Consider the following 25,778-nt stretch of genomic DNA (forward strand, 5'->3'; position numbering starts at 1 on the left):
CATCTCTACTTTGAAAATAATATGAGCTTTCAATTATGTTTCAAATGAATATATATATACATCATCTCTACTTTGTAAATAATCATCTTTGAAAATAATATGAGCTTACAATTATGTTTCAAATGAAATATAAATATATATATATATTCATTTGAAACATAATTGAAAGCTCATATTATTTTCAAAGTAGAGATGATGCAATCGATAATTATTTACAAGTCTAGTATTTCAATATAATTCTACTATTTTATACACGAAGCATCCTACAATCAAAGTCAAATCAAATAATCAATTTTACATGATGGCTCAAGTGCTTTCACCTAGCCAAACTTATAAACAAAGAATTATTTATTCAAAGACCTTTTAAAAAAACTAATATTCTAAACACAATAAAAAACTATTTACTTAGACACTAATCTAACTACAGTATATATTTAAAAAAAATTTCTAAAATAACCTTTCTTATTATTATCCTTAGTAGAATATTAATATTTATCTACTAATTTCATAATTTTGTTTGTATTATAAATTTTTACTAATTTTATTATAAAAAACTTTAATCCTATATCAGTGAATGAAGTTTGTAAATAGTAATTATAACACGCAATAAGCAACTAATTACTTATACCCCAACACATATAATTTATAGTGGGGTGTATATTTATTCATTGAAGTTATCATTTATTCATTGTTGGAACACCGCTGATTTATGTAGTTACATTGCAATACTATATTATCAATATTCTAATGTTCCATTCAATCTGGATTGTAATTATAATAAGAAAACAAAGATATAATAAATTTTTAGTGAAATTTGACAATATCTTTGTTTTCTTATCATGGAGAGATTTCACAACATCACCATCAATTCTACTAATTTTATTAAAGGTGCCTGTCAAGCAGTTCAAGTGGATTGTAATTAATAAGTTTTCATAATATGTGAAATTTGTTGCATAATTAGCTGGTGTACTGTAATTTATTGTAGATTCGTGTATAGACCGGAATGTATTGTGACTTACTTGAATAAAAAAAATAAATTTGAAATAAATAAATAAATTTAAATTTATACACTAATGGAAAAATCGCTTTTTTGGCTCCTGGATTGCCACAGCAAACGGTTTGATCCCTTTTTACCAGTCCACCAGAATTTACATCAGATCAAACTTGAGTCTACCCGAACTTGAATATAATGAATTGATTAGAATCCGAATCGAAAACTATAATTCTCCATTCAGTCACATTAATAACCTCAAAGTCATCACTTACGTGCTCGGGGATTCTCAGAGTATACAGTTTGGTAAATCGTTTCCAGTCCAAAATATAAAGACTTTTGTCCGACACACTACGAACAACGGCAATATTCTCAAACACTGTGAACAAATTTTTGTCGCGAGAAGGAATTTCTGTTGACCATTCACCAGAAGCAAGAGTCAATATTTTATAATAATAGTCATGCCGCCAACCATAAGGAATACCAATTTCTGAAAACACCTGTTCACCTTTTGTTAAACCTTTAACAACTATATAATCATCAAAAACATTTTTTAGTGATAAATTATAATCGTAAGAATAGATTATGGAAAAATTCTTTTTATCGCGTACTTGGATTTTATGGTTGTGCAAACTAAAAACAATAAATATGAAATCGCTCTTTTGAATGTGTACTTTCAACAATGCCATCTAGATTAAAAGTATGTTGAAGAGTATTGTTTGCATCATGTTTCAAGTTGTGAATTTCAATCTCAGTACAATATATTTTTTCAGACTTTTCTAATCGTTCACCTATATAAGATGCTATGATTAGACAACCATCAGATAAGAATCTTAGGTTGTACACAGCGCTCGTAATTATTTTTTATGTGACTTTTTACACCAACTTTTACAAACCTATCGTTAGAAACAACCGCAATGTGGTTCCTATCCATTGTCAGACTTGTATTTTTCTACACCTTCGAAATCCTCATCAGTCCGAGAATCATCATGTTTTCCAAAAGTTTCCACTTTTGAACCATTTGATGCTAGTTCGGCATTGTAATGTTTCAGCACAGCTGAAGGTTCCAACCAAGCTATAGAGTCCCCCACGACAATTACAACACTCATCTCAGAAGAAGTTCGAGGTAACTGATGTAATTTAATTCTCGAGTTTGAATCAATATTAATTATAGATAAAACTTCTGCGCCTGAGCACCCGGGGTCCTTAAAATACATATTTACAGGGAAGACCTGATCACAAGGATCATTTACAGGAACTACTTCAAACTCGTATTCCTTGAACCTCAGGCCAATCTGTATATTCAACCCAATACTGATTGGGGAACAATTGACAGAGTATTTTCCATGTTGCCAATTATACTTCAGCCGTGCACGTTGTCTCTGTTTAAAGCGTTCGATTGTCCTCCTCCAAAGCTGGCTAACTCCGCAACAATTTTCCAGATCATTTGACTGTAGATGGGAGAAAACCATGTCTGTCACTTCTTCAGGAAAAGAAGCAACTACATCCATTGTCTTCAAAGCCTTCCTGTCAAGAAAAGATACAACATTAAAATTATCCTTGAGAACTAATGTAGGTAGATACAACACCGTTATACACACAACAGAATAGTTATTTGTGCAACTAGTGCGCAAAGTGACAGTTTGCTGCACCGAAAGAAACGTTTACGCCCGAGCCGTAGGCGAGGGCGGAATGGTTTCTTGAGTGCAGCAGAGGAACTTTGCGCATGTATTTCACATTAAGTTTTTCCTACAGTTACCATTGAATATGAAAAGTGGGTAATTATGGGTAAAATTGCCTGAAATCCATCAATGTTTTTCTGTGTAATTTTATTATTGATAAAAACCTTAATCCTAAAATCCTAAAGTCCTCGTTGTCCTTGGTTATAATATATAATGAATAATAATTAGCGCGTTGTGCTTCGTTGCACCTCTGCTCACTATAGCAGCCCAGTCACTGTTACCAACTTCATTTTGATTTGCTGCACTGTTGCTCCATATAACCTACTAAGTATTTTGCGTTGCCATGTTGCAAATCTGGAGTGCAGAAAAGATTTTTTCGCCACACTTGATGTAATGAGCTGGTTTACGTGCGTCATATGGAGGCCGAAAGTGATTGTTTTCCGACCAGGCCGGTAAAACTTTACAGCCCTAGGGCTGTAAAATGACCTTGAATAACAGCTGATCGTGTCCGATCTCACAAAAATCATGGAGAGATAATCTCATAATGACTGTAATAATCTATATAATTATGTATCGTGAATAGCGGTATTATGTCTATAATAATATATTTTATAAATTACTGTTTCATAATTTAATATTTATTATTGTGTTTTTGATATCAAACAATAGAATACGATGATATATCCATAGCCTCAACAATATAATGTTGGCTACATTGTCCATTGTCAGAAAGGTACGTATCGCAAGTCTTTAAAAGTGAAGAATCGAATTTGAAATCAAAGTACAATAATTGTATCGATATTTAAAAGTGAGGTAGAGTAATAATTGTTTCTTTTTTATTATCGAATTCCACTTCTTAATGCAATACAATCAACAATAATAATAGGAAAATACAGCAGAGATCTAAAGTTTAAGGTAACCTACTGGTGAAACTCAGCCTTGACTAAAAAATTCCTAGTAATTTTTCCGTAATTCATTATTAAAACTTTTAGATAATTTTTCTTCAATATCAAACCATATAGAGAAAACATTAGGCCCACTCAAGATTGAATCTTCGAATGTTTTCTCTATGATTTAACTATTTTCAGAGCAATATTTTGTTGTGAAAATGCCGGCAAACCGGCTTAAAGTTTGCCGCTATAGGCTACACTATATAGTAGCCTACATACGTTACCTGACTTACAGGCCAGTTCGATCAAAAGGAGCAATGGCCGAGAGTGTAAAGGCGTGTACTCAAAAGCTCTAACTAAGCTCAGTGAATTACAAACATGATCTAGGTTCGAACCTCGGTCAGTGACATTTTTTTGTCGATGAATTCGACTTTTATTAGCTATTTTTTATATTAGTTACCGTAATTTAAATTTCAATCAATTTTTTAGATATATTTTGAGACAAAACTGTGAAATATGCAATATATTAATTTTTTAATCACATTATTTCACAATAGTAATGAAAATTCTATTCATCATCTATCCATGAGATATTGCACCAGGCGCAAAGCGCGAGCTATAAAAATTCAAACAATTATTCGAAATATTAATAGTATAAAAATATTGTCACTATTGTAAATCATTAATTAGTAATATTGAAATTAATTGACAGTGAAAGTTGTCATAACCAAGATTCAAACTATCAAAATAGGCTGTTTGAATTTTATTTATTTTTTAATTTCTTATATATTGGGAAGTTTTTTTTTGGAGTGGCGAAAAATAGCGTTCGCACCATGGGCAAAAATGTATTTCCGGCTCTCAATCTTTTCTAGTCCTCGGCCTACGGCCTCGGACTTAAAAACCGATTTCGAGCTGGAAATATCTCATTTTCGGCCCTAGGTGCGAAATATACTATTCCCGCACTAGAGCGGAAAAGTGATTCTTTGCGTTCTGTAATCAGTGCAGCAATGGCCACTTTTCAACGTAACTGTAGGAAATAGTATATTTCGCACCTAGGGCCGAAAATGAGACTTTTCTGGCTCGAAATCGGTTTTCAAGTCCGAGGCCGTAGGCCGAGGACTAGAAAAGATTGAGAGCCGGAAAAACATTTTTGCCCATGGTGAGAACGTTATTTTTCGCCACACAGAAAAATAAACAATATATATATGAAAATAATTTATTGTCTATTATAAGCACTTCCGAAAGCAAAAGTGGAAGGTCATAGCTCTAGCAAATCTGAGGTAATCTGAATATCAGGAAATTGTCCAAGTATTTTTATTTTTTATTCTGATTTGTCTAAATAACCTAAAAGATTATGTTCAATTATGTAAGAGGTTGAGTTTAAACTTTTTATTCTTCCAAATGACAATAAGATTATATTATTATAAATGTTTTAATTATTGAATGATAAACACAAATAATGAAAAGTTTTTGATCAGCTGTTTTAGCACACTTGAAATTGGCCATCTGAATGTCAATGGAAGTTTAGGTTAGAAGTTCTATCCTACTCTGAAAATCGAATTATTGAATAGTTTAAATAATATAATATCTTATCTGATTTTATTCATCCAAATAGAATGATAGTATATTATGCAGAATACTTATTGAATTCTAAAAGCATAAAATGTTCGTTATCCACATGTTCTGTGATAAACGCGCAGTACTAGGAGGTTTGAGGTTAGATGCTATTATACTCTGAAAATTGAATTTGAATAGTTTATAATATCTCATTTGTATTCATTCATCCAAATAAAATGATAGTATCTTATGCCCAAATACTTATTCAATTCTAGAAGCATAAACTTATTCCGTTTCATAAACTATTTTGTAAACACGTTCACATCAAATCAGAATCAGCTGACTTCAAGGTTATTTTACAGCCCTAGGGCAGTAAAAATTTAACCGGCCTGGCCAGAAAACAATCACTTTCGGCCTCCATATGACGCACTTAAACCAGCTCATTACATCCAAGTGGGGCGAAAAAGAAATTTCTTAATTTTAAATTTCTTACTTGAATAAATGCATTTTCTCAATAATTTCCATCTGTTTGAGATTGAGGTTAAGTGCCGTTTGCAGAGTGCCAGGTTAAACTAAATTATTTCATTTTAAACTGGATTGAATCCATATAAAACTACATTCGTTATAATGTAGTATATTTTGAGTTTGAGCCACCAGCTGATTAAATTCAGTTTGAGCTTTGACTGTGCAAACGCCCCTAAGTAATTGACCGAGCGAAGTGAGGTCTAAGATTCAAGTCGACGGTTTGGCATTTCTCTTAATGTTTGAATGTTCAAATGTTTATATGTTTATATGTTGCGCATTTACGGCGAAACGCGGTAATAGAATTTCATGAAAATTGCAGGTATGTTCCTTTTGTAATTGCGCGTCGACGTATATACAAGGTTTTTGGAAATTTTGCATTTCAAGGATAATATAAAAGGAAAAAGGAGCCTCCTTCATACGCCAATAGAGTAAAAATCAGACTATAGAATTATTCATCATAAATCAGCTGACAAGTGATTACACAGATGTGTGGAGAAGCCAGTATTGCTGTATTTCCATAAGGTCTATAGTTCAATCAGGTACTTGTGGATGAGAATACTGCGTGAGGTCTACTGTTCACAGAACTACTAGTATACAGGGTTGAGCAGAGGAAACGCATGTTTTTCGAAAAGCCAGTACTCGTCAACGGGTGCCCTGGAACGAATGTTGGCAGACGACCCATACTATGCCATCTCAGTTGCTATGAGCGTTGGAACGTACAACATCGTATGTTCGCTGTTAAGCAGTTTTTTTTAGAAACAATGAATCTGTAGTCACAGTGCAACGCTTTTCCGTCAATATTTTAGAGTTGGGCGTCGTGGTGCAATGCCCAATCGGAATAATGTACTCCGATGGGTTGCAGCGTTTAGGAGTACTAGTTCTGTGATGAAAAAAAAACCACCTGGTCTTCCCAATCCCCGGGAAAGTGTAGTCCGAGTCAGAACGGCAGTTGTTACTAGTCCTAGACAATCGACTCGACGACACTGACTCGGTCTACATTTTCAGGAGTACGAACTGAACTGGAAAGACCAGGTGGAATCTTTTTCATCACAGAACTGGTACTCCTAAACGCTGCAGCCCATCGGAGTACAGTATTTCGATCGGGCATTGCACCTTGTGAATATTATTTATAATTTTATTAGCGTATGGCTTGGATTGTGAGGAGCCTCGTAGTGGAGAAGTACAAATGTTAAATACTTACACAGTATAGTAAGGTCCACGTTATAATGGCAATGGAAAAAGATAGGAGAACAATGTTGCCGAACCTCTGTTTTGTCAATGCCTTCTATAGACTGTAGCTGATACAGGTTTATTGATGTAATATCAACTGTTCAATCTCGTGTAAAATAATCATATATATATTTTATCAAGCAAGAAATTATATTTTCAATAATTTCATAATACATTTTCATAATTGTGATGAAACAATTTTGTCAATTAATAATCAATTCTACATTGTTAAAGACGATCTGGCAACAGAGTGAAGCAAGAAAGAGATAGCGCTATCCGCTTTGTTGAATGATAGACAAGGATAGCAATACCATTGCTAATCAAACACTGCCATTATAACATGGACCTCACTATAGTAAACTATTACTATACTAAATAAACAGCTTTGTCAACTTACGGTTCCGTAGATTCCGTTTCGCCCCAAAGCGCAATATGTTTCATGTTTTTGCTTTTTGATTGCTCCGAGCCCGCAACCCTACCGCTCACAACTTGCGACGGGCTCGTCATCACAGTTTAAATCAACAGAGTCACCAACTGCCAAGTCCAATTTTTCAGCCATCTTCACGCCTTGCCCGTATTATTCCCTGTAAAATGTATTTTTCAATTCAAATATAAACAACAATTGATTGTGAATGAAAAAATAAATCCTTAGAGAGTTTGAGGATTAATGAACGGACATGATGTCAGCCCGACTTGACCTTAAAATATAATAATAGACACAATTTAAAGTAAATACTCTACAAGGCGTCTGATAAGTCATTCCCATTTTTATACAGCTATTATTTCTTTATTAATGAACCAATTAAGTTAGAACAACATTTGTTAGATAGAGAGCACTCCTTGAGGTTTTGTTCAATACCAATTTCATTTGTTTCAGTTTAGAAATGCGCCCTCTCTTGACTGTGGAAGAACGAGCCAAAATAGCAGCTCGTTATAAGGTCTGGGGATCTGTGGTGCGAGTACAAAGTTGATGGAGGGCTGAACGAGGGATCCATGCAACACTGGATGCAAAAACTGTTGAAAATTGCCATTCCAAATTACTAACAACAGGGAGTGTCGCAGATGCAAGACGATCAGGAAGACCATCAACGTCAAGGACAGCAGGGAATGTTGACAAAGTTCGTGAGAAGCCCTAGGAAATCACTGCATCAAGGATCTCATAGCTTCCATGGTTTAAAACTGAGATCTTTCTTAAGAATCGTTGCAACAGAGTAACGTGAAAGACCACTTTCACGTGTTCCTTGACGCAATGATTTCTTAGGGCTCCTCATGAACATTTCACGAACTCTGTCAACACTCCCTGCTGTCCTTGACGTTGATGGTCTTCCTGATTATCTTGCATCTGCGACACTCCCTGTTGTTAGTAATTTGGAATGGCAATTTTCAACAGTTTTTGCATCCAGTATTGCATAGATCCCTCGTTCAGGCCTACACCACCTTTGTACTCGCAACACAGATTTCCAAACCTTATAACGAGCTGCTATTTTGGCTCGTTCTTCCACAGTCAAGAGAGGGGGCATTTCTAAACTGAAACAAATGAAAATTGTCGTTAAACAAAACCTCAAGGAGTGCTCTATCCAAGGAGCTTTAACAGAGGAGCATGGACTGTCGTCAGGAAAGAATTAGGCCTGTCAAATTGCAATGAGCAAAAGATTGAATTGTCCAATGGCGATGATGTGATCTCCGATCCGGTAAAAGTAGCATCTTTTCTCAATGATTACTTTTTGGAGTGTAGTACTGAAGGGTTGAGCACTACTAGGTCAAGTAGTGGGAAGCAATATCTCGAGAAAATTGGTAGGCAACACGGCTTGTTCAGATTTAAAGCTGTTAGTGAGAGTGAGGTAAAAAGGGCTGTCTTAGGTCTAAAAAATACTGGCTCGTGTGGATGGGATGAGATTTCTTCCAAGGTGGTAAAGCGAGTATGTCCCACTATACTACAACCTTTCACCTACATCATCAATTTGTGTCTGAAGGAAGGTGTATTCCCACAAAAGCTAAAATTTGCAGTCATTAAACCCATCCATAAAAAGGAAAGTAGAAAAATGTCAAAAACTATCGTCCCATTGCATTGTTGTCGACTTTTTCCAAGATTTTTGAAAGAGTAGTATTCCAGCAGATGTCCGCTTACTTGGTGGATGAAAACATTTTCTATAATAGGCAATATGGTTTTAGAAGAGGAGCGTCGACTAAGTCTGCTGCCTTCGATGTTGTGACCGATTTGTTGAGTGCTCTGGATGGATCGCAGAGGGCTGTGGGAGTCTTCTGTGACTTATCCAGGGCTTTCGAGATGGTTGACCACGGTCTCCTTTTGGATAAGTTGAGGTTTTATGGATTTGGTGGTTGTGCAGAGACATTTTTTAGATCCTACCTTGAGAGGAGATATCAAGCTGTAAAGAATGATTGTGAGGGCTTTCAGGTATTTTCTACATGGCAGCAGAATGGGCGAGGAGTGCCTCAGGGATCCATACTTGGGCCTACTTTGTTTAATATCTTTATCAATGACTTGCCCTACATGTGGATGGTAAATGATATTATATGCTGATGACACAACAATCTTGGTTAAAGGTGACAATAATGAGGAAGTCATGGAGAAAGCTAAGATTTCTGTACAACAGATCAACAGGTGGTTCAAAGATAATTCATCAAAGTTAAATATGAGTAAAACCAATGTTGTGAAGTTTTCTGCAAGAGGGAATGATAATGATCCACTGGTAGTGGGATGGGACTATCCTGCTTCTGAAAAAAACAAATTTTTAGGGGTGGAACTGCAGGGGAACTTGAAGTGGGATAGCCACATGGAAAAGCTCCAAAAAAGACTATATCATGCTCTCTTCGCTCTGAGAACTGTAAAGGCAAATTCAAATATTACGACAGCTCTAAGGGTCTATCATGGATATTTCGTATCATTGATTAGGTTTAGTATTCTATTTTGGGGTCAGGAAGGAACTATTTGAACACATGCTTCAAAATGCAGAAAAAAGCACTTCGGGTTCTTGAGGGATTGAGTCCTTCTTCTTCTGTAACCTATACTCAGGAGACTCCAGCTTCTTTCTGTTCCAGCTATATATTTCTTGGAAGTGGTTTCTTTTGTGTTCATAAATTCAGAAATTTTCAATGTCGACCGAATTAATCATGGATACAGAACTCGAGGTAGAAATGCATGTTTGTTCCAGCTCCCAATTCATAGACTCTCTGCTTGAAAAAGGACCGTATTATTCAGGATTAAAGTTTTATAATTGCAATCCAGAGGATATTAGGTTGTGTGGTGGTTATAAAGTGTTTTTATCTAAGATAACCAGGGCATTGGTAGATATATGTCCCTATACAATAGAGGAGTGCTGCAACGCATTCTCAGGATCCCGATCCTCAACTTGACATGTTGCATGCCACTTGAGCCTTGCTCAAAATGTGTGGCTTTACGCAACTAAATTGTAATAATAATAATCTATCTAACAAATGTAGTTCTAACCTAATTGGTTCAATTGTGTTTGGCCTCAGAAATGGGCTGTTTTGCCTGATCCTGGACGGGAAGCTGTCGTGGAACAGTCATAGAGAGGCTGTAGGCTGAGCAGGGTAGTCTTTCTATTGAGAAGACTGAGACTGAGAGGTAGTGTTCCCATGCACTTCCTTAACTTATGCTACTTCGCTTTTATCCTAGTGCATCCTGCTGTATCCGATCTGGTTCTCTAGGGTGGAGATGCGAATATTGGACGAGAGCTGCGCATGCAGATGAAAGTCTTGCGGGCCATCTTTGAGGGGGAAAGTCTAGCTCATATAGTCTTCCACTCTTTGTTAAAGAGAGGATACTTGTAGGCTGGTATTATTTTGCTCTCCATATGTTTCATGATATTTGCACATTTGCTGACACGGTATATCTTCATTAAGAATGAAATGACAAAGAATGATACATGCTAACTTTCCTTGTAATTGCAGAGTTGCGTTACCGTATTGTAAAAATGATTATGAAATTAGAGAATATAATTTATATTTTCAAAAACATGAGGTAAGCTTATTTAAAAGAATACTTACAGAATACAAGCGCGCAGCTAGTTGAAAAATAGTAACCAACTTGGTAAGAAAAAATAATTCATTGTGATTTTTGAGTCATAACTATAACCTAAAACAAAATTAAAATGACAACAATAGGCTCAGTAAGCTTTGTTCAGACTTGGTTAGTTTAACAATGATTAAACTTTGTTCAAGAATTTATTCAATGAAAATTCATTGATATTATAATAAAATGTGTTTAAAAGTAGCATTAGCTTTGGATAATATCATTGTAGCTAATGTTTACTAATTACGGCACATTTTGTAATTTGTATCTTAACTTTTTTTGAAGATATCGAACTTAATTTTTTTTCAATGAAAAACAAAAAATATAAGTGTTGGTAGCTAAAAACAATTTAGTTTAAATCTATGAGATTTAATATCAAATAGAAAAATATTGAATTTTTCCTAACCTATAATGTTTTATTGTTTTTACCACAAACCACTCTCTGTCTCAGACAGCACCGTATCACGCATGCGTGAGCAACGGGTTTTTCCCGTTCCATTCAGTCCACAGAGAACAGGACAGAGAACTCATCTAATGTTTCGCTAAATGGGTGACCAGCAGTGTGGAGGGGGGTAAAGTGGGTGACTAACAGTTAGTTCTTCAACTCGCTACGAGAGATCAGTACCATCGACAGGCCTTCCCCGCTAATTCAGAAATCCCCCACCAACAGTTGTAGTACTCTGTCACCTCCTCCCCTTGCTCCGCTATTGTCATTCTACATCCACATTCAACAAAATAAAAACAAGTCACGTTTGGCAATTATCCAATATTACTAGTAGATGATCGGCTTGCTCTGCTCTGCTTCTTCTCTGTGATTCAGTCAGATCTTTGAATGTAACGTTCTTTGTGATGATGGTTACCGAGCACTGTAACTGGAGCCAATCGTCATTCTATTTGATGAAGATATTATTATCCAATGATGATTTATCATTAAATTCAATATAATAATCAATATATTATCATTTTATTCAATAAAAGGAAGAGTACTTTTGAAAAAATATGATTATAAAATATACAGTTGTTATTAACTGATGTTGAAAAACACTATAACTAAGTCAGCATATTGTCATTTTAAAACAAAACCGAACCCTCAACCTCCCCTTTTACATTTAAAACATCAATGAACATAACTATTTGAAAAACCTCTAATCCCTTCCAGCATATTGCAATTTCAAAGCAAAATCCCAACCTATCTTTCCACCTTTGAAATATCAAAAAGCATAATTCTACCTGGACCCTAGCCCTTTCCAGCATATTGCAATTTCAAAGCAAAAACCTAACCTAACCTTATGGAAAATTTTTGAATATAATCCAAAAAAAACCTAACCACTAACCCCTAACCCCTTCACATTTAATAATTTAGATTTCAAAGCAAATCATAACTCAACCAGGACCTAGCCCTTTCTAGCATATTGCAATTTTAAAGCAAAAACCTAACCTAACCTTATGAGCATTATAAATTATCCAAAAAAAACCTAACCACTAACCTCTAACCACTTCTCATTTAATAATTTAGATTTCAAAGCGAAATCCTAAACCCCTAACCTATCCTTCACACGTGAAACATCAAAAAACATAACTCTAACTGCACCCTAGCCCCTTCTAGCATATTGCAATTTCAAAGCAAAAACCTAACCTATCCTAATAACACATTATTAAATATAACCCAAATAAAACCTAACCTTAAACCCTTTCACATTTAATACTTTAGATTCATTCATCATCTTCAGAACAAAACATAAACATGTGGTTCATTACATGAACATATTCACAAACATGTGGTTCATTCATGAACATATTCACAAACATTGGTTCAAAGCAAAATCCTAACCCCCTAACCTATCCTTTACCTTTGAAACATCAAAAAAACATACTCTACCTAGACCCTAGCCCCTTCTAGCATATTGCAATTTTAAAGCAAAAACCTAACCTATCCTAATAAAACATTATTAAATATAACCTGAATAAAATAACCCCTAACTCTTTCACATGTTCAATCCATTTTCAGGTTTTTGGAGAAATAATAGTATTTGTTGAAAATAATAAATCAAGTAGCCCTAAAGATATATGTTATTGTGTTTTATGTGATATTATGTTATTTGTTTTAGGAGAGCAGATCGAGAGCCATCATTATATTCTGTGGTTTGCAGCTGCCATTTCAAAGATGGAAAGAAGGAGAATGGTCCATCAATTTTTGCAAGAAATGAGAAGAAAGTAATGGATTTTCCAGAAACTGGAACAAGTCGTAAGAAGCGGTAAGTGTGCCTACTGTAGCCTACATTTGATTGATACTGGCGCCAACAATTTTGGCTTTTGGTGAATGACTGTTATCAATGATCAGCTGTTGTTGAGACCAGCGAGTGAGTGCCAAGAAATCTTCGACCTGTAATCAGAGAGATGACTGATGACGACTGTTCTTTAGGCATTCGGGACCAACCGCTTCTCAAGTCTCTTACTAAAGATGTAAATATCTGTTAGCAATGAAAAATGTGTATCTCCAATTGTGATAAAACCCAGGAAACCTATACAGTAAGACTCAGACTATCTGATAAACTGTTTTAAGAGCATTATGTGAATAGTCATATAGGTCACCATCATGTTTTTTTTATTTCAATTCATTTTTTTATGCCAAAACACTTTACAAGATTATACAGGTGCAAGATAATAGCTTTAATAAATTGCCTATTTTCTTACTAATTTATTATTTAATAATTATTGAATGTTGTTTCATTGAAGGTTACGGACAGAGGCAGAGGTCGATGCATTGGATGCTGCACCACCACCACCCTCACCACCGCTGCAAGCTGAAGAAAATTCTCCATCAACCAGTAGGCCAAACAATGAAGTCATTCTAGAAGCTGAAATTTATTTTTTGAAGAGGGAAGTTGAGGAGTTGAAGAAAAACAAAACGGTCAATCAAAGATTCAATTTTGAAATGATCAAAAACAGTGATGATTTAATCATACTTCACACTGGGCTGCCCAACAAAGAAGTATTTGAATATGTCTTGGAAATTTGCACAGATCAAGATTTCAAATATTGCTCTGGTTGGGCAGTGACAGTAATTGATCATTGTAATCAACTATTAATGACATTGATGAAACTGAAGCAGAATGTACCTCAAAATGAACTGGCTTTCCGCTTTCAAGTAAGCAGGGCTTCTGTATCAAATATTATTTCAACATGGATTGATGTCTTACATCAGACAATTTATGTGGGGTTGTTGAAAAATAAAATCCCCTCACTGATGAAAAACAAGGCATGTCTGCCAAACTGTTTTAGCAATTTTACATCCTGTCGCATAATAATAGACTGCACAGAAGTGTATTGTGCAGTTCCAGCTGAAATGTCCAAAAAACAGAGCATGTACAGCAACTACAAGCATAGGTATACCCTTAAGGGCCTTGTGGGAGTTGCTCCTAATGGAGTTGTGACTTATATTAGTGACTTATATGGGGGGTCCACCTCCGATAAAAAAATAACCCAGGACTGTGGGGTATTGTCAAACTTAGTGCCTGGCGATGTTATACTGGCTGACAAGGGGTTTTTAATAAGTGACATTGTTCCAGAGGGTGTACTCGTGAATATCCCACCCTTTTTGGAAACGCCACAGTTCACCTCTGAACAGGCGCTTCGGACTAGAAGCATTGCTAGGGCAAGAATTCATGTAGAGCGAGCTATTGGGCGCATAAAGGGGTACAGTATTTTGGAGTATATTCCCCATACTTTGATGCCTTTCAGCACCAAGGTCTGGCAAGTATGTGGGGCTCTTACTAACTTTCAGTACCCGCTGATTAAAGAAGTGGAGGTTTTTTATAAGTGTGGGGAAAATGTTGAGTAGCTTGTAAGTAGATAGGTAATACATTTTGTAGGTTTTGAATTTATAAAAGTATTGGTTGACACAACCAAAGCTGATTTTTGGTTGCGCCTGAAAAACAATGACTGACTGTCAGCCACTGCTGTTTATCAGGAACAAAAATCATCCATGATTGCAGCTAGAAAACCATCTAACTTTTGGCAACAACTATCATAATGTATCGTATGATCCATATCAACAATCAAATTTTATAAGTATTTCAACTGTAACGTCTTAAGGAATTAAGAAGCCAATACATGAAGAATTCAATTTTATCGAAATTGTTGTCTACACAATGAGTAGTATATACAGCTCTGTGCGTTCACAACTCAATAGATATGTTTGACTTGAATGACATTTTAAATATGATTGATAATATGGGCCACAGAATTTCAAATGATCCAATCATATATTATGGATCATATTATAAATGATATGATATTGTATCTATAAATTTATAAATTATTAAATAATATACCTTAAATATAATTATTAACTAATATATAGTAAAGTAGTTTTTTTTAATTTAGTAAAAATTTAAGTAGTAAGTAGTATTCAAGTAAAAGGTAATTTATTAAAAATGTGTTTTTTTTTTTAATTTGAAAATTATATCTAGAATATAGTTGTAAATACATAATTGTATAAATTTCACAGAAGCTATGTTTTTGCTTGAACTTTTGTTTGCTGAAAAGTAAAATGTATTAAATTTTTGATTATATTGCTTTACAGACTATACAGACTAGTGTTCTTGTTTGTAACTTGAATCCAAGTATCTAATGATGTAAAAAATAATAATATAAGAACCCTTTTTTAAATTGTTTATTTACAACATGTTTCGGCCATGATACCATTATCAATAATATTTTTTCATTTACTTGATAGTGGATTATGGCTGAGACAAGTCATAAATAAACAATTTCAAAAAGGGTACTTAGATTTTCATTTTTTATTTCTATTCAAGAGTAGTCCTACTGGAAAAAGATAATCTAATGGTGTTTATGGGGTGTAGCAAAAAATATAGCACAATATGTAGAAAAAACTTAATAGTTTATTCTGATGCCAAATCTATGGAACTCAGATATTGATTAACATAGAATTTTTGAAGTACCTCTATATTTGAGGCCCATTCACGATCACGCTCGAATGGCACAATCAGACAGCTGTCTGGTATCCACACTACCAAGTGGCATATCTCTGCTCCTGTGATGTGCAGCTGACCCTGAATTTGGTGGTAATAATCATGGTCAGTGTCGACCACCCAACTGTCTTCTACAATTTTGATGATAAAGTTTTTACTCGCCCTTATGGCCTCCTCGATGTTCTTTGCTTTTCTGAAGGTGTATGGGCATTTCACCTCCACGATGGCATTTTCGTCTGGAATCATGCCATCAGGACTGGCCCCTAAAAGGCCTGACTCATGGAGCCAAATTCCTGTCTTCTTCACCTTCACACCTTTCTCTTTTTCGAAGATTTGTACAGCAGTTTCCTCATTGTCCCTGCCCCACTGCAGGCTTCTCACGCTGGACAAATCGTATGCACCATGCAGATTATTAAAAAGTGAAGGAGGGAATCTCCCACGTCTGCAAGCAGACAAAACCTTGCCGAAATTACTGGCAGTCAAGCGATATTTCCTTGCAACAAACCACAATGGATTTTTGCTTTGACCGACAGTAATTTCGGCAACGTTTTTAATAACCTCCTGCTCAATAGCTGAAGCAGCTTTCAAAAATGATTTTTTATCTACTGCAGCCGCGAATTCCCTAGAGAATATGATCGACTCAATAGTCGGTATTTCGGCGACTGCAGTAGGCTCCGGTTCTTTGGATAGTAGCCATGTGAATCCGACATTGAAGTTACTCTTGTTCAGCTTCTCCTGTAACTGAAAAACAAATTCATACTTACAACATCACTATACTGTGTTACATATTGTCACCTGGTCATATGGGACATATATATGAATCATATATTTGTCTCATATTGATCAGGATTTTAGAGTTTTAAATTGGAAAAGTTTAATGAACAGTGTTTTGTCTTTGAACAATTTTTGTCATCGACAGAAAGATTGTTTATTTCATTTGTTGTCAAAAATTAATGTAGCTTCTCTTTTGTTTTTAATAACAAACGTGCCGCTTGTGCGACATAAAAATATGTACTTGAAATGGCTTTTATGTTTGGCATTGACTGAGTTTATATTTAATACCCAAAATTTAACTTTTGGTCAGTGTGTGAGCTCGTTCGATAGGACTGAAAGTTAAGTCCGGCTGATCCAGTGAAAAAGGCTAGATTTCGGTTCGTTTAATAGTACAGTTATTCTGTCACAGATCGGGCAGTATAAAAATAATTGTATTGTTAAGGGAGACGGGTTCTGAGCCTATTCATTGGTTCAGTTAATATTTGTTCTTTTAAAATACTAAAGTCGCGAAATACCAGTGGATGCCAAAGTGGGAAGCTATTTCAAAAAGGTGGGTGACTACTGAATCATTGTTCTTAAATTTTCATAGCCACAAACATTGAATCATCATTAGCAGCAAGTGAGTGTTTTCCCCATTAATTCATATCAAATATTGTTTTATAATCAAATTAATCTAGTTTTGTTCAAATGTATATATATGTTAAAGAATCATTAATTAAAGTTCTAGTTACATTGTTCTTTTCTTGTTATCATAGTTTTTTCCCCTTACATATTTGGTGTAGGCACATCGTTGCTTACATATTTGGTGGAGGCTTTCCTGCCGTTCCACAACTTGCTTACAATATTGATTGTAAAAACCTCCGACTTATCATCAGAAAATTATAAAACCTTTCAGAATAACCTTTATTGGAAGTGTGTTTTCCATATAAAAACTATGTTTTTGATAAAGTATTCTAACTAGTGACGCCTTGGGTTGAAGAACTCGATCAAGAACTGTTGTATTGCAATCTTTGAAACCCGCAACTTTTGATAAAAAATATGAGAATAGCTAAATATTTCTCTTACAAGAATAATTTAACAGAGCAGGTTTCATTGGGGATCCTATTTGAAATGAAAAAAATGAAGGATTGAAATGAATAAATCTTTTCAAATAATATTACTCTGTCGCTTCAACATCTTTGACCCTCATATGAATCCAAATTCATTTTTTGAATGAAAAGGTGGTCATGTAATACATGATTTCGATACAGAATTCTAAGAGTAAATGAATGGCGAAAACCGCACATTTTGATATATATATAAACCCGTATCATTTTGTTGATGTAAAAGTTGTGAATTATGTTGTATTATTATTAACCAGCTGAAATCATGTGTCAGCGCGTGTGATAGCTTCCAAATAGCCTCAGATTATGTTATGAATGAATGGAAAAACTGTAGTAATTGCATGCAATGAATTCTTCTGCTGACTAAATGATAAACCAATCATAACAATTTTTTCTTATGCACTTTCAATGTTATTTTTATATTATTCTGAAAAATGATAGTAATATTTTAGAACATACAAATAGACGGACAACGACTTTGGCCTTCAGTAAGTCAAAAGTGAGAACTTGCTGACGCTCGTCCAAAAATTTTTATTTTGCCTCGGTTTGAAATTAAGATTATTATTATGATTTTGAAACCTATTCTATAGCCTAGTGTCACTCCGATATAGCGTCAATTAATGCTCGGTCCCTTAAATGACGTTATAACCAAGTGTCACTGTATTATGTTTTGTATAATTAATAAGTTGTCTTGCAATTATTGTAGATTTACCCTTTGTATTGCCTCTTCTCTGAGTGGCTCGTCAAATGGCTGGAATTCCTTTGGCGGGAACAGTTCCTCTACTCTAATGGGCCTGTCTCCCTCAGTAGGCCTCACCCTAATCCACTGGCAATGCCCGCTTGTTGCCGAAATGTTTTTATTGGCATAAATCATTAATGCGGCGATGTGGTGGCATTTAAATTTGCCTCTAGGGCATGAGCACTCTGCATTCTGCACTCTCTTTTCAGCATCACAATCAATCTGAAAAGTAGAACAAAATATTATTTTTAACCCTTACTGCAAAGAGCAATATGTCCTTAACTACTACTTTTTCTGTCCCTGCCTAAATAGCTTACTTATAAATTTACTTGTTATTTGCATAGCTTATGAGAATCAAAACTTTTCTAATCTCAAACTATATAAATCTAGAAAATTATTGGAATGGTATGACTAAAATAAATTATGGCATTCATAATTTGCATTTTATTCATAGGATATTAAATTCATCATATACACACCAGGAAAATTGTAATAATAATAAAAACTGATACTAATAATAATTATTGTTACTCCCATGACTAAACAATTATTTTGAATATTGCCCATCAGTGGCAGCTGGTGGTTATAGTTTCAGGTTTAACATAGATGTTAGAGCCGTTTGCACAGTCACAGCTAAATTAAATTTAATCAGCTGGTGGCTTAAACTCAAAAGTTAAGTTTCATTCCTTTGAATTTGGATGAATACAGCATTTGGGCAAATATCAATAGGATATTTAGGGCCTACAATATCTAATAGAATACCATTCGAAATAAAAGGAGAGGAAAATTTCAATAGCTTCAAAAGAAAAATTAGACACTGGTTATTCAGTATTGGGATACAAAGTAGTGAGGAACTAATAGTAAGTAGGATTTAGATTTAAGTAGTATTCTTTTTAAATAAGGTAATTTATAGGTAGAAAATAGTACCTCGGTTTAGTATCTTTGTACTAGGTGATGCTTAGGGTAATAGATATAGTTTTAGATTTTTTGGAATTTTTGTATTATCTGTTGTAGCATGAATTAGTATTAATTTGATGATAACCTCGACACATATATTAGTATATATAGTGAGGTATCATTTTCTAAACCCTGAATATTGTTATATTAAAAAATATGTAATATAATGTAATGTATGTATGAATTTATGAATAAACTCCTCTGGATGTTGTCCAACATCCAGAGAAATTATTATTATTATTATTCTTACTTTAGAACGCAACATTGCAAAAAAGGGTCAACTTACAATTTCTATTGCATATACCGGTACATATTGAACTATAATTTATTCCCATGAATTGGTAATATAAAATAATTTGTATAGTGAATGTAGCACATAATATACATACCTTCACATTGTATGTTTTGTTGCGCATACTGGCTTGTACCTTCCCTTCCAAGTGATTGTAATCACCATCATATTTGATGCTTACAATATGATTGGTGGTCACAGCATCTTCACCCCTTTTTATACTGTTGGGTTCATCCCTAAAATATGTTGATATTTCAACTAATTCAAAAACCATTACGGACTCCAGTAAACTGAACACCTAACTTATTATTGAGTAACTATACCAAAACACCTAACCTATATACTATTTGAGCTTTTTTTAAAACTATAAATTAATATTAGGCTACCTAAAAACCGTATACGGTACCTACTTCTAACTTACTACTACCTACTTCTAGTCACACTAAACAATAAAGAACCGAATATAAATTTGAAAATAACTACAATCTGATTAAGTTTTTAAAAACAATCCAAACTCTTCAAGATAGCCTACCATCAGTAGCATATGGCCTGTGGTACGGTAGGCCTACTATGCATCCACGCACTAGTTTCGAGACTTCCGGCTTTGGCTGTCAACTTTAATTCGAATGACAGATCTGAAGGAATGCTGAAATTTATTGTTTTGGATGTCTAGAGCTTGGAAAAAATATTCCCAACTCTTAGAAATTAATTATTTTATTGATATAGTTGTAAATGTAAGGTGATGTTTTAGACCCATAAGAAATGGACTACCATTTTCCTTAGCAACGGTTTGTTTAGAGTCCAAACTATCTCCTTGACAACGGGTGACGTCACACTTACATCGCCCATTCTGCGGTCCCTTTCAAAGTGATGGATTTCAGTCTGTTACTCCATGAAGTAAGCTACTAGAGCTACTAGAGTACAGCACAGTTTGGTCGATTAATTGGTCGTATAGGGTGAGTTGGTGTCTGGGTATAAAGGCTTTTGGATGAAGTGTCGTTTGGGTGAAGTCTTTGGGTTTCACGTCTTTTGAAGTGGTTTCACGTAAAGACGGGTTTTTACAGTGCCCTAGTTTTATGTTGGTGAAGTGGTTTCACGGATTCCAAAATATTGGGTGAAATTGTAGATTGGGTGAAAAATAAATTGGGTCTGTTGGTTGGCACCCACGCCAAAACGCCGTAAAAAGTAAAAACACCGATTTTTTTTTAAATTTTATGTTGTGTATAACTTGAAATTTCTCATCAAATATTATTTTAAACATTGGCTACAATAATGATGTTTTACGGATACAATTATTATGTGCACAGTTTAAAATTAGGAACTTGCTTTTCTTTGTACATGATTACAAGTGTGATAGTGTTCAATTACGTTTATGAAGCACAACCAAAACCTTTTATCGATGAAATATTCCATGTACCTCAAGCTCAAAAATTCTGTAATGGAACTTTCAACGAATGGGATGCTAAAATTACGACTTTGCCTGGAGTATATTTAATCTCTGTTGGGGCTCTTAAACCTTTGGCAAGTTTTATGGACAACGTTTGTAGCGTCTATGGATTGAGGTTAACTAATCTAGTTGCATGCCTTATCAATTTCTATTTATTCTATAAATTGATCAAAAGTATTAACCATATTGAATCAGTTAAGAACAGTTCAAAAGCATTACTATGTGGTCTGAACATGGCGTGTTTTCCTGTTCTATACTTTTTATCATTTTTGTACTACACTGATGTTATTTCAGTGTTTCTTATTTTGCTGACTATGTCATTACATTATGGTAAATTGTATAATACTGCAGCAGTAACTGGATTTATTTCTGTTGGTACTAGACAAACAAATATTGTATGGATCTTTCTCATTGCTATCGATGGTCTAATACAGTACCTGAATCCTTATATAATGAAAACTAAGTTAACACAGAAAGTACAAAGCTCTTCAAATTATGTAAAAATTTTTCTCATGTCAATACCTGAAATTAAAGATAAGTGGTTAGTTTTTCTTGGGATATTTGAACAACTTGGAGGATACTTGCTTGTTGGGATTAGTTTCTGTGTGTTTCTGTTTTTGAATGGTGGGATTGTTGTTGGTGATAAGGAAAATCATTCTTTTACTGTTCATATTCCTCAGATTTTCTATTTTTCTCTCTTTTACCTTGGCTTTGCTCTGCCCTTTTGTGTCACTAGAATAAAACCTTTTCTCTTTTTATGCAAAAAACAATGGAAATTAATTATTGTCTTTGTTGCTTCTATACTTATCATTGTTCATTTCAATACACTAGTGCATCCATTCTTACTGGCTGACAACAGACACTATACTTTTTACGTTTGGAAAAAATTATTTGAAAATCCTATACCATTCCGGTACCTTATAAGCCCTGTTTATATATTTGGTATCTACTGTATCAATTGCAATTTGGCTCATTTAAATTTTATTCACAAGTGCAGCTTTTATGTTCTTCTGGCATTCTGTTTAGTTCCACAAAAACTTGTTGAGGTTCGATATTTTGTAATACCATACTTATTTCTGAGACTTCACTTGAAAGATGTTCGTTGGTGGCAATTGATTTGCGAATTTATACTTTATAATGTGATAAACTTTATAACAGTATACATTTTTTTGACTAAAACTTTTTATTGGAGCGACAGTAAAGATGCTCAAAGAATAATGTGGTAGTATTAGTTTTCATAAATATATGCTAACATGCTTTGTTCATGATGCATTGTGTTCACTAGTCTAATTTATTGAAGCAATAGTTATTGCAATATAATTTTAATAAGTAAAATAATTCGTTTTGAAAATGGTCTCATTAATTTCTAGGATAGGTAGGAAGCGTAACCATGGTATCTTTTGTCGAACACAATTTGATGAGTTATACCAAATTTTATGTTAATTCGTATTTGAAAGAAATTAGGCTCTGATACAGTGACATTTAATTGAATATAATGTTGGTAGAATTATAATCATCATCGTTCATAAAAACTTATATTGTGTTCCTGATACTGATATTAATCCTATCATGTGCTCCATAACAGCATGTTGATGTATTGAAAAAAAATAATTAGACTCCATAATTAAATTCGTGTAAGGTAAACAAAATTACTATATGTTAAAAATACTTTGTTGAAACCTTTATATATTCTCATCGATTGATTAAAATATACACAATAAGATGATATTTAGTTGTTTCTAACTACTTTGTTTTTTATTGTAAAATTTGCTATGGTTTTTCCATGTTTTTGATAAGGAGCATTGATGTGTGTGTAACTTTTGTCTACTCATCTTTCAAACGTGAATAACTTGTATTAATTTCAGTCCAAACTTACAATTGTATAGCAAGTCAATTGATTGTATTCAAGTCAATCTTGATTGTGAAACAATTTTTATCTGACCAATTAAATTGCTCTGTTAAAGTTTAGTCTTTTCATTAACATCAACATCTAGTGACTGATCTTAACTCCTACCTACTTCTATTAGAGCTACTCATTATTAATACGTACTAGTGAATAATTGACATTTTCTTGTATTTTCGTACTTTTTTTTTAATATTATGTTTATAGTTATATTTCTTCCAATGTACGGTAATGGATATTACTTTATTACTAGCTATCGTAATTGAATAATTTAAATAAAAATGAAGAGTGTTCAAATAGTTATTAGGGTGTGTTATAGCTATTGTAAAATGTAAAATACCTAGATTCCAATGTTGATAGATCTGTACTAAAGTTTAGAGTATTTTGATTGTGATACTGAACAATTTGTATTTTATACACTACCTAATAAACTTCCTATTGTTTGTATTCGATTTTTTTTAACTTTTGAAAAATCTGTAGGCTACAGTGATCATTAGAGAATATTTATAACTTTGGACAACTATTGTAAGCTAAACTGCAAAATAATGTTATCAATGAGAGATATGGCTTAGCAAAAGCAAATACAGCATTCCACTTTCTAACTTAACAATGATTAGACTATAATGATTTAGGTCTCAACAATGGCATACAATATTATTGAGTGTTGAGATGCTATATTTGTGATTCTTACTGAGAAGCCAGTTTCCTTATTGGTTACCCTTTAACTACCTATTTCAAAAAATATACTTTTTATTAGGTACAGTATTACTCTGTCATTACAATACTTTTGCTCTTACTTACACATTCACAAAATAAAAAAAAGTAAACTAAAGCTGCGTTTACACTAAAGTTATTAACAAAATGTTAATAACTTAATCCTTATTGATTCTATTAGATCTAACATAACTCATCATACACATGATGAACATATGTGTTTCTCAAGTTCCGTTCAATCTAATAGAATCTATAAAGATGAAGTTTTTAACATTCTGTTAATAACTTTGGTGTAAACGCAGCTTAAGGGTTACGTGGGTAGGCCTACTATTAAAAACCCGAAAGTTTGATAATTTATTTTAAACAAATATGTTTTTAAAATAACCGACTCTATTGTTCAGTTGAATTCAACTGATCTATTATGCCATGGAAAAACAATTAAAAAATATAATATATATTGATACTTCAATGCTGGGGGAAATGAATGAAATGGAGATTCCTCATGTCCACTAGTTCATCTTGATAGTGAGCTACCGTACTATTTCTTACTATATTATTAGTAGAATTCTAAAATCTTCATTTCCAAACAGTGTTGTCTCCAGGGGAGGAGGTGGGGTCATAGGGGCCATATGTCAATTTGTGCTGTAAAAAGTTTATTTTTTGCTGTCGATTTAAAGAAGATATTGAACTTTGAAAGTGGGTAGGGCTGGCTTCACGCTAGCACCACCCAGAACGGCACAAATTAATTGTCATCTAGGATTTTAGTGCTCAATTTGTGCTGCAAAAATTTTTATTTGTGCTATCAATTTAAAGAAGATATTCAACTTTGAAAGTGGGCGGGCTGGCCCCACCCGAAACGGCAAAAACGAATTGACATATCTAGGGTTTTAGTGCTTGATTTGTGCTATTTTTGTGCTGCAGAAATTTTTATTTGTGCTAAAATTTAAAGAAGATATTGGGCTTTGAAAGTGGGTAGGGCTGGTTTCACGCTTGCACCACCCAAAATGGCACAAATCAATTCACAAAACAGCACAAATAAATCAACATATCTGGGATTTTAGTGCTCAATTTGTGCTGTCAATTTGAAGAAAATATTGGACTTTGAAAGTGGGTAGGGCTGGCTTCACACTTGCACCACCCAAAATGGCACAAATCAATACACAAAACAGCACAAATAAATCAACATATCTAGGGTTTTAGTGCTCAATTCGTGCTATTTTGTGCTCTAAGAAGTTTATTTTGTGGTATCAATTCAAAGACGATAATATTGAACTTTGAAAGTGGGTAGGGCTGGCTTCATGCTTGCACCACCCAAAATGGTTAAAATCAATTCATAAAACAGCACAAATAAATCAACATATCTAGGGTTTTAGTGCTCAATTAGTGCTGTTTTGTGCTGTAAAAAGTTTATTTTGTGCTGTCAATTTAAAGAAGATATTGGACTTTGAAAGTGGGTAGGTCTCTGGCTGGCTTTACGCTTGCACCACCCAAAATGGCACAAATCAATTCACAAAACAGCACAAATAAATCTATAAACATATCTAGGGTTTTAGTGCTCAATTTGTGCTATTTTGTGCTCTAAAAAGATTATTCTGTGTTATCAATTCAAAGAAGATATTGTACTTTGAAAGTAGATAGGGCTGGCTTCATGCTTGCACCATCCAAAATGGTACATATCAATTCACAAAACAGCACAAATAAATCAACATATCTAGGGTTTTAGTGCTGAATTAGTGCTGTTTTGTGCTGTAAAAAGTTTATTTTGTGCTGTCAATTTAAAGATGATATTGGACTTTGAAAGTGGGTAGTGCTGGCTTCACGCTTGCACCACCCAAAATGGCACAAATCAATTCACAAAACAGCACAAATAAATCAACATATCTAGGGTTTAAGTGTTCAATTTGTGCTGTAAAAAGTTTATTTTGT

At 34.1% G+C, this 25,778-nt stretch overlaps 4 protein-coding genes across 5 annotated transcripts; 2 read left to right on the forward strand and 2 right to left on the reverse strand.

Annotated features, from left to right (window-relative positions):
• Positions 1–1,917: 1,917 nt before the first annotated feature.
• On the reverse strand, positions 1,918–7,319 carry LOC120356564. The gene is made up of 2 exons (XM_039445515.1): positions 7,273–7,319; positions 1,918–2,518 (listed from the first exon to the last, which is right to left on the reverse strand). Exons 1-2 carry the CDS (start codon positions 7,314–7,316, stop codon positions 1,918–1,920), a joined length of 645 nt encoding a protein of 214 aa, XP_039301449.1. The 5' UTR covers positions 7,317–7,319.
• Positions 7,320–12,934: 5,615 nt separating this feature from the next.
• On the forward strand, positions 12,935–15,680 carry LOC120356562. Its single transcript, XM_039445513.1, has 2 exons — positions 12,935–13,184; positions 13,666–15,680. Exons 1-2 carry the CDS (start codon positions 13,147–13,149, stop codon positions 14,768–14,770), a joined length of 1,143 nt encoding a protein of 380 aa, XP_039301447.1. The 5' UTR covers positions 12,935–13,146; the 3' UTR covers positions 14,771–15,680.
• A 135-nt stretch (positions 15,681–15,815) lies between these two features.
• LOC111057119 lies at positions 15,816–20,630 on the reverse strand. Of its 2 annotated transcripts, none has more exons than XM_039445511.1 (3): positions 19,886–20,630; positions 18,513–18,761; positions 15,816–16,664 (listed from the first exon to the last, which is right to left on the reverse strand). In XM_039445511.1, exons 1-3 carry the CDS (start codon positions 20,060–20,062, stop codon positions 15,834–15,836), a joined length of 1,257 nt encoding a protein of 418 aa, XP_039301445.1. In that variant the 5' UTR covers positions 20,063–20,630; the 3' UTR covers positions 15,816–15,833. The 2 variants fall into 2 exon arrangements, with proteins under 2 accessions (XP_039301445.1, XP_039301446.1); XM_039445512.1 differs by having other exon boundaries at positions 20,321–20,345.
• A 35-nt stretch (positions 20,631–20,665) lies between these two features.
• Positions 20,666–22,604, forward strand: LOC111059688 (putative Dol-P-Glc:Glc(2)Man(9)GlcNAc(2)-PP-Dol alpha-1,2-glucosyltransferase). The gene has a single exon (XM_022347328.2). It carries the CDS (start codon positions 21,061–21,063, stop codon positions 22,459–22,461), a length of 1,401 nt encoding a protein of 466 aa, XP_022203020.2. The 5' UTR covers positions 20,666–21,060; the 3' UTR covers positions 22,462–22,604.
• The last annotated feature ends 3,174 nt before the right edge of the window (positions 22,605–25,778 follow it).

Source organism: Nilaparvata lugens, unplaced genomic scaffold (assembly GCF_014356525.2).
Source record: "Nilaparvata lugens isolate BPH unplaced genomic scaffold, ASM1435652v1 scaffold711_1_2, whole genome shotgun sequence".
Taxonomy (NCBI): domain Eukaryota; kingdom Metazoa; phylum Arthropoda; class Insecta; order Hemiptera; family Delphacidae; genus Nilaparvata; species Nilaparvata lugens.

What these genes read in the sequence shown, in the direction of transcription:
- LOC111057119 (XM_039445511.1), bottom strand. Translation starts at nt 20,062, where the DNA reads ATGGTTTTTGAATTAGTTGAAATATCAACATATTTTAGGGATGAACCC. An exon ending in ACAAAACATACAATGTGAAG is followed by an intron (nt 18,762 to 19,885) that starts GTATGTATATTA and finishes TCTACTTTTCAG; the next exon opens with ATTGATTGTGATGCTGAAAA. An exon ending in GAGAAGAGGCAATACAAAGG is followed by an intron (nt 16,665 to 18,512) that starts GTAAATCTACAA and finishes TTTGTTTTTCAG; the next exon opens with TTACAGGAGAAGCTGAACAA.
- LOC120356562 (XM_039445513.1), top strand. Translation starts at nt 13,147, where the DNA reads ATGGATTTTCCAGAAACTGGAACAAGTCGTAAGAAGCG. An exon ending in GGAACAAGTCGTAAGAAGCG is followed by an intron (nt 13,185 to 13,665) that starts GTAAGTGTGCCT and finishes GTTTCATTGAAG; the next exon opens with GTTACGGACAGAGGCAGAGG.
- LOC120356564 (XM_039445515.1), bottom strand. Translation starts at nt 7,316, where the DNA reads ATGAAACATATTGCGCTTTGGGGCGAAACGGAATCTACGGAACC. An exon ending in GAAACGGAATCTACGGAACC is followed by an intron (nt 2,519 to 7,272) that starts GTAAGTTGACAA and finishes TTTTCTTGACAG; the next exon opens with GAAGGCTTTGAAGACAATGG.
- LOC111059688 (XM_022347328.2), top strand. Translation starts at nt 21,061, where the DNA reads ATGATGTTTTACGGATACAATTATTATGTGCACAGTTTAAAATTAGGA.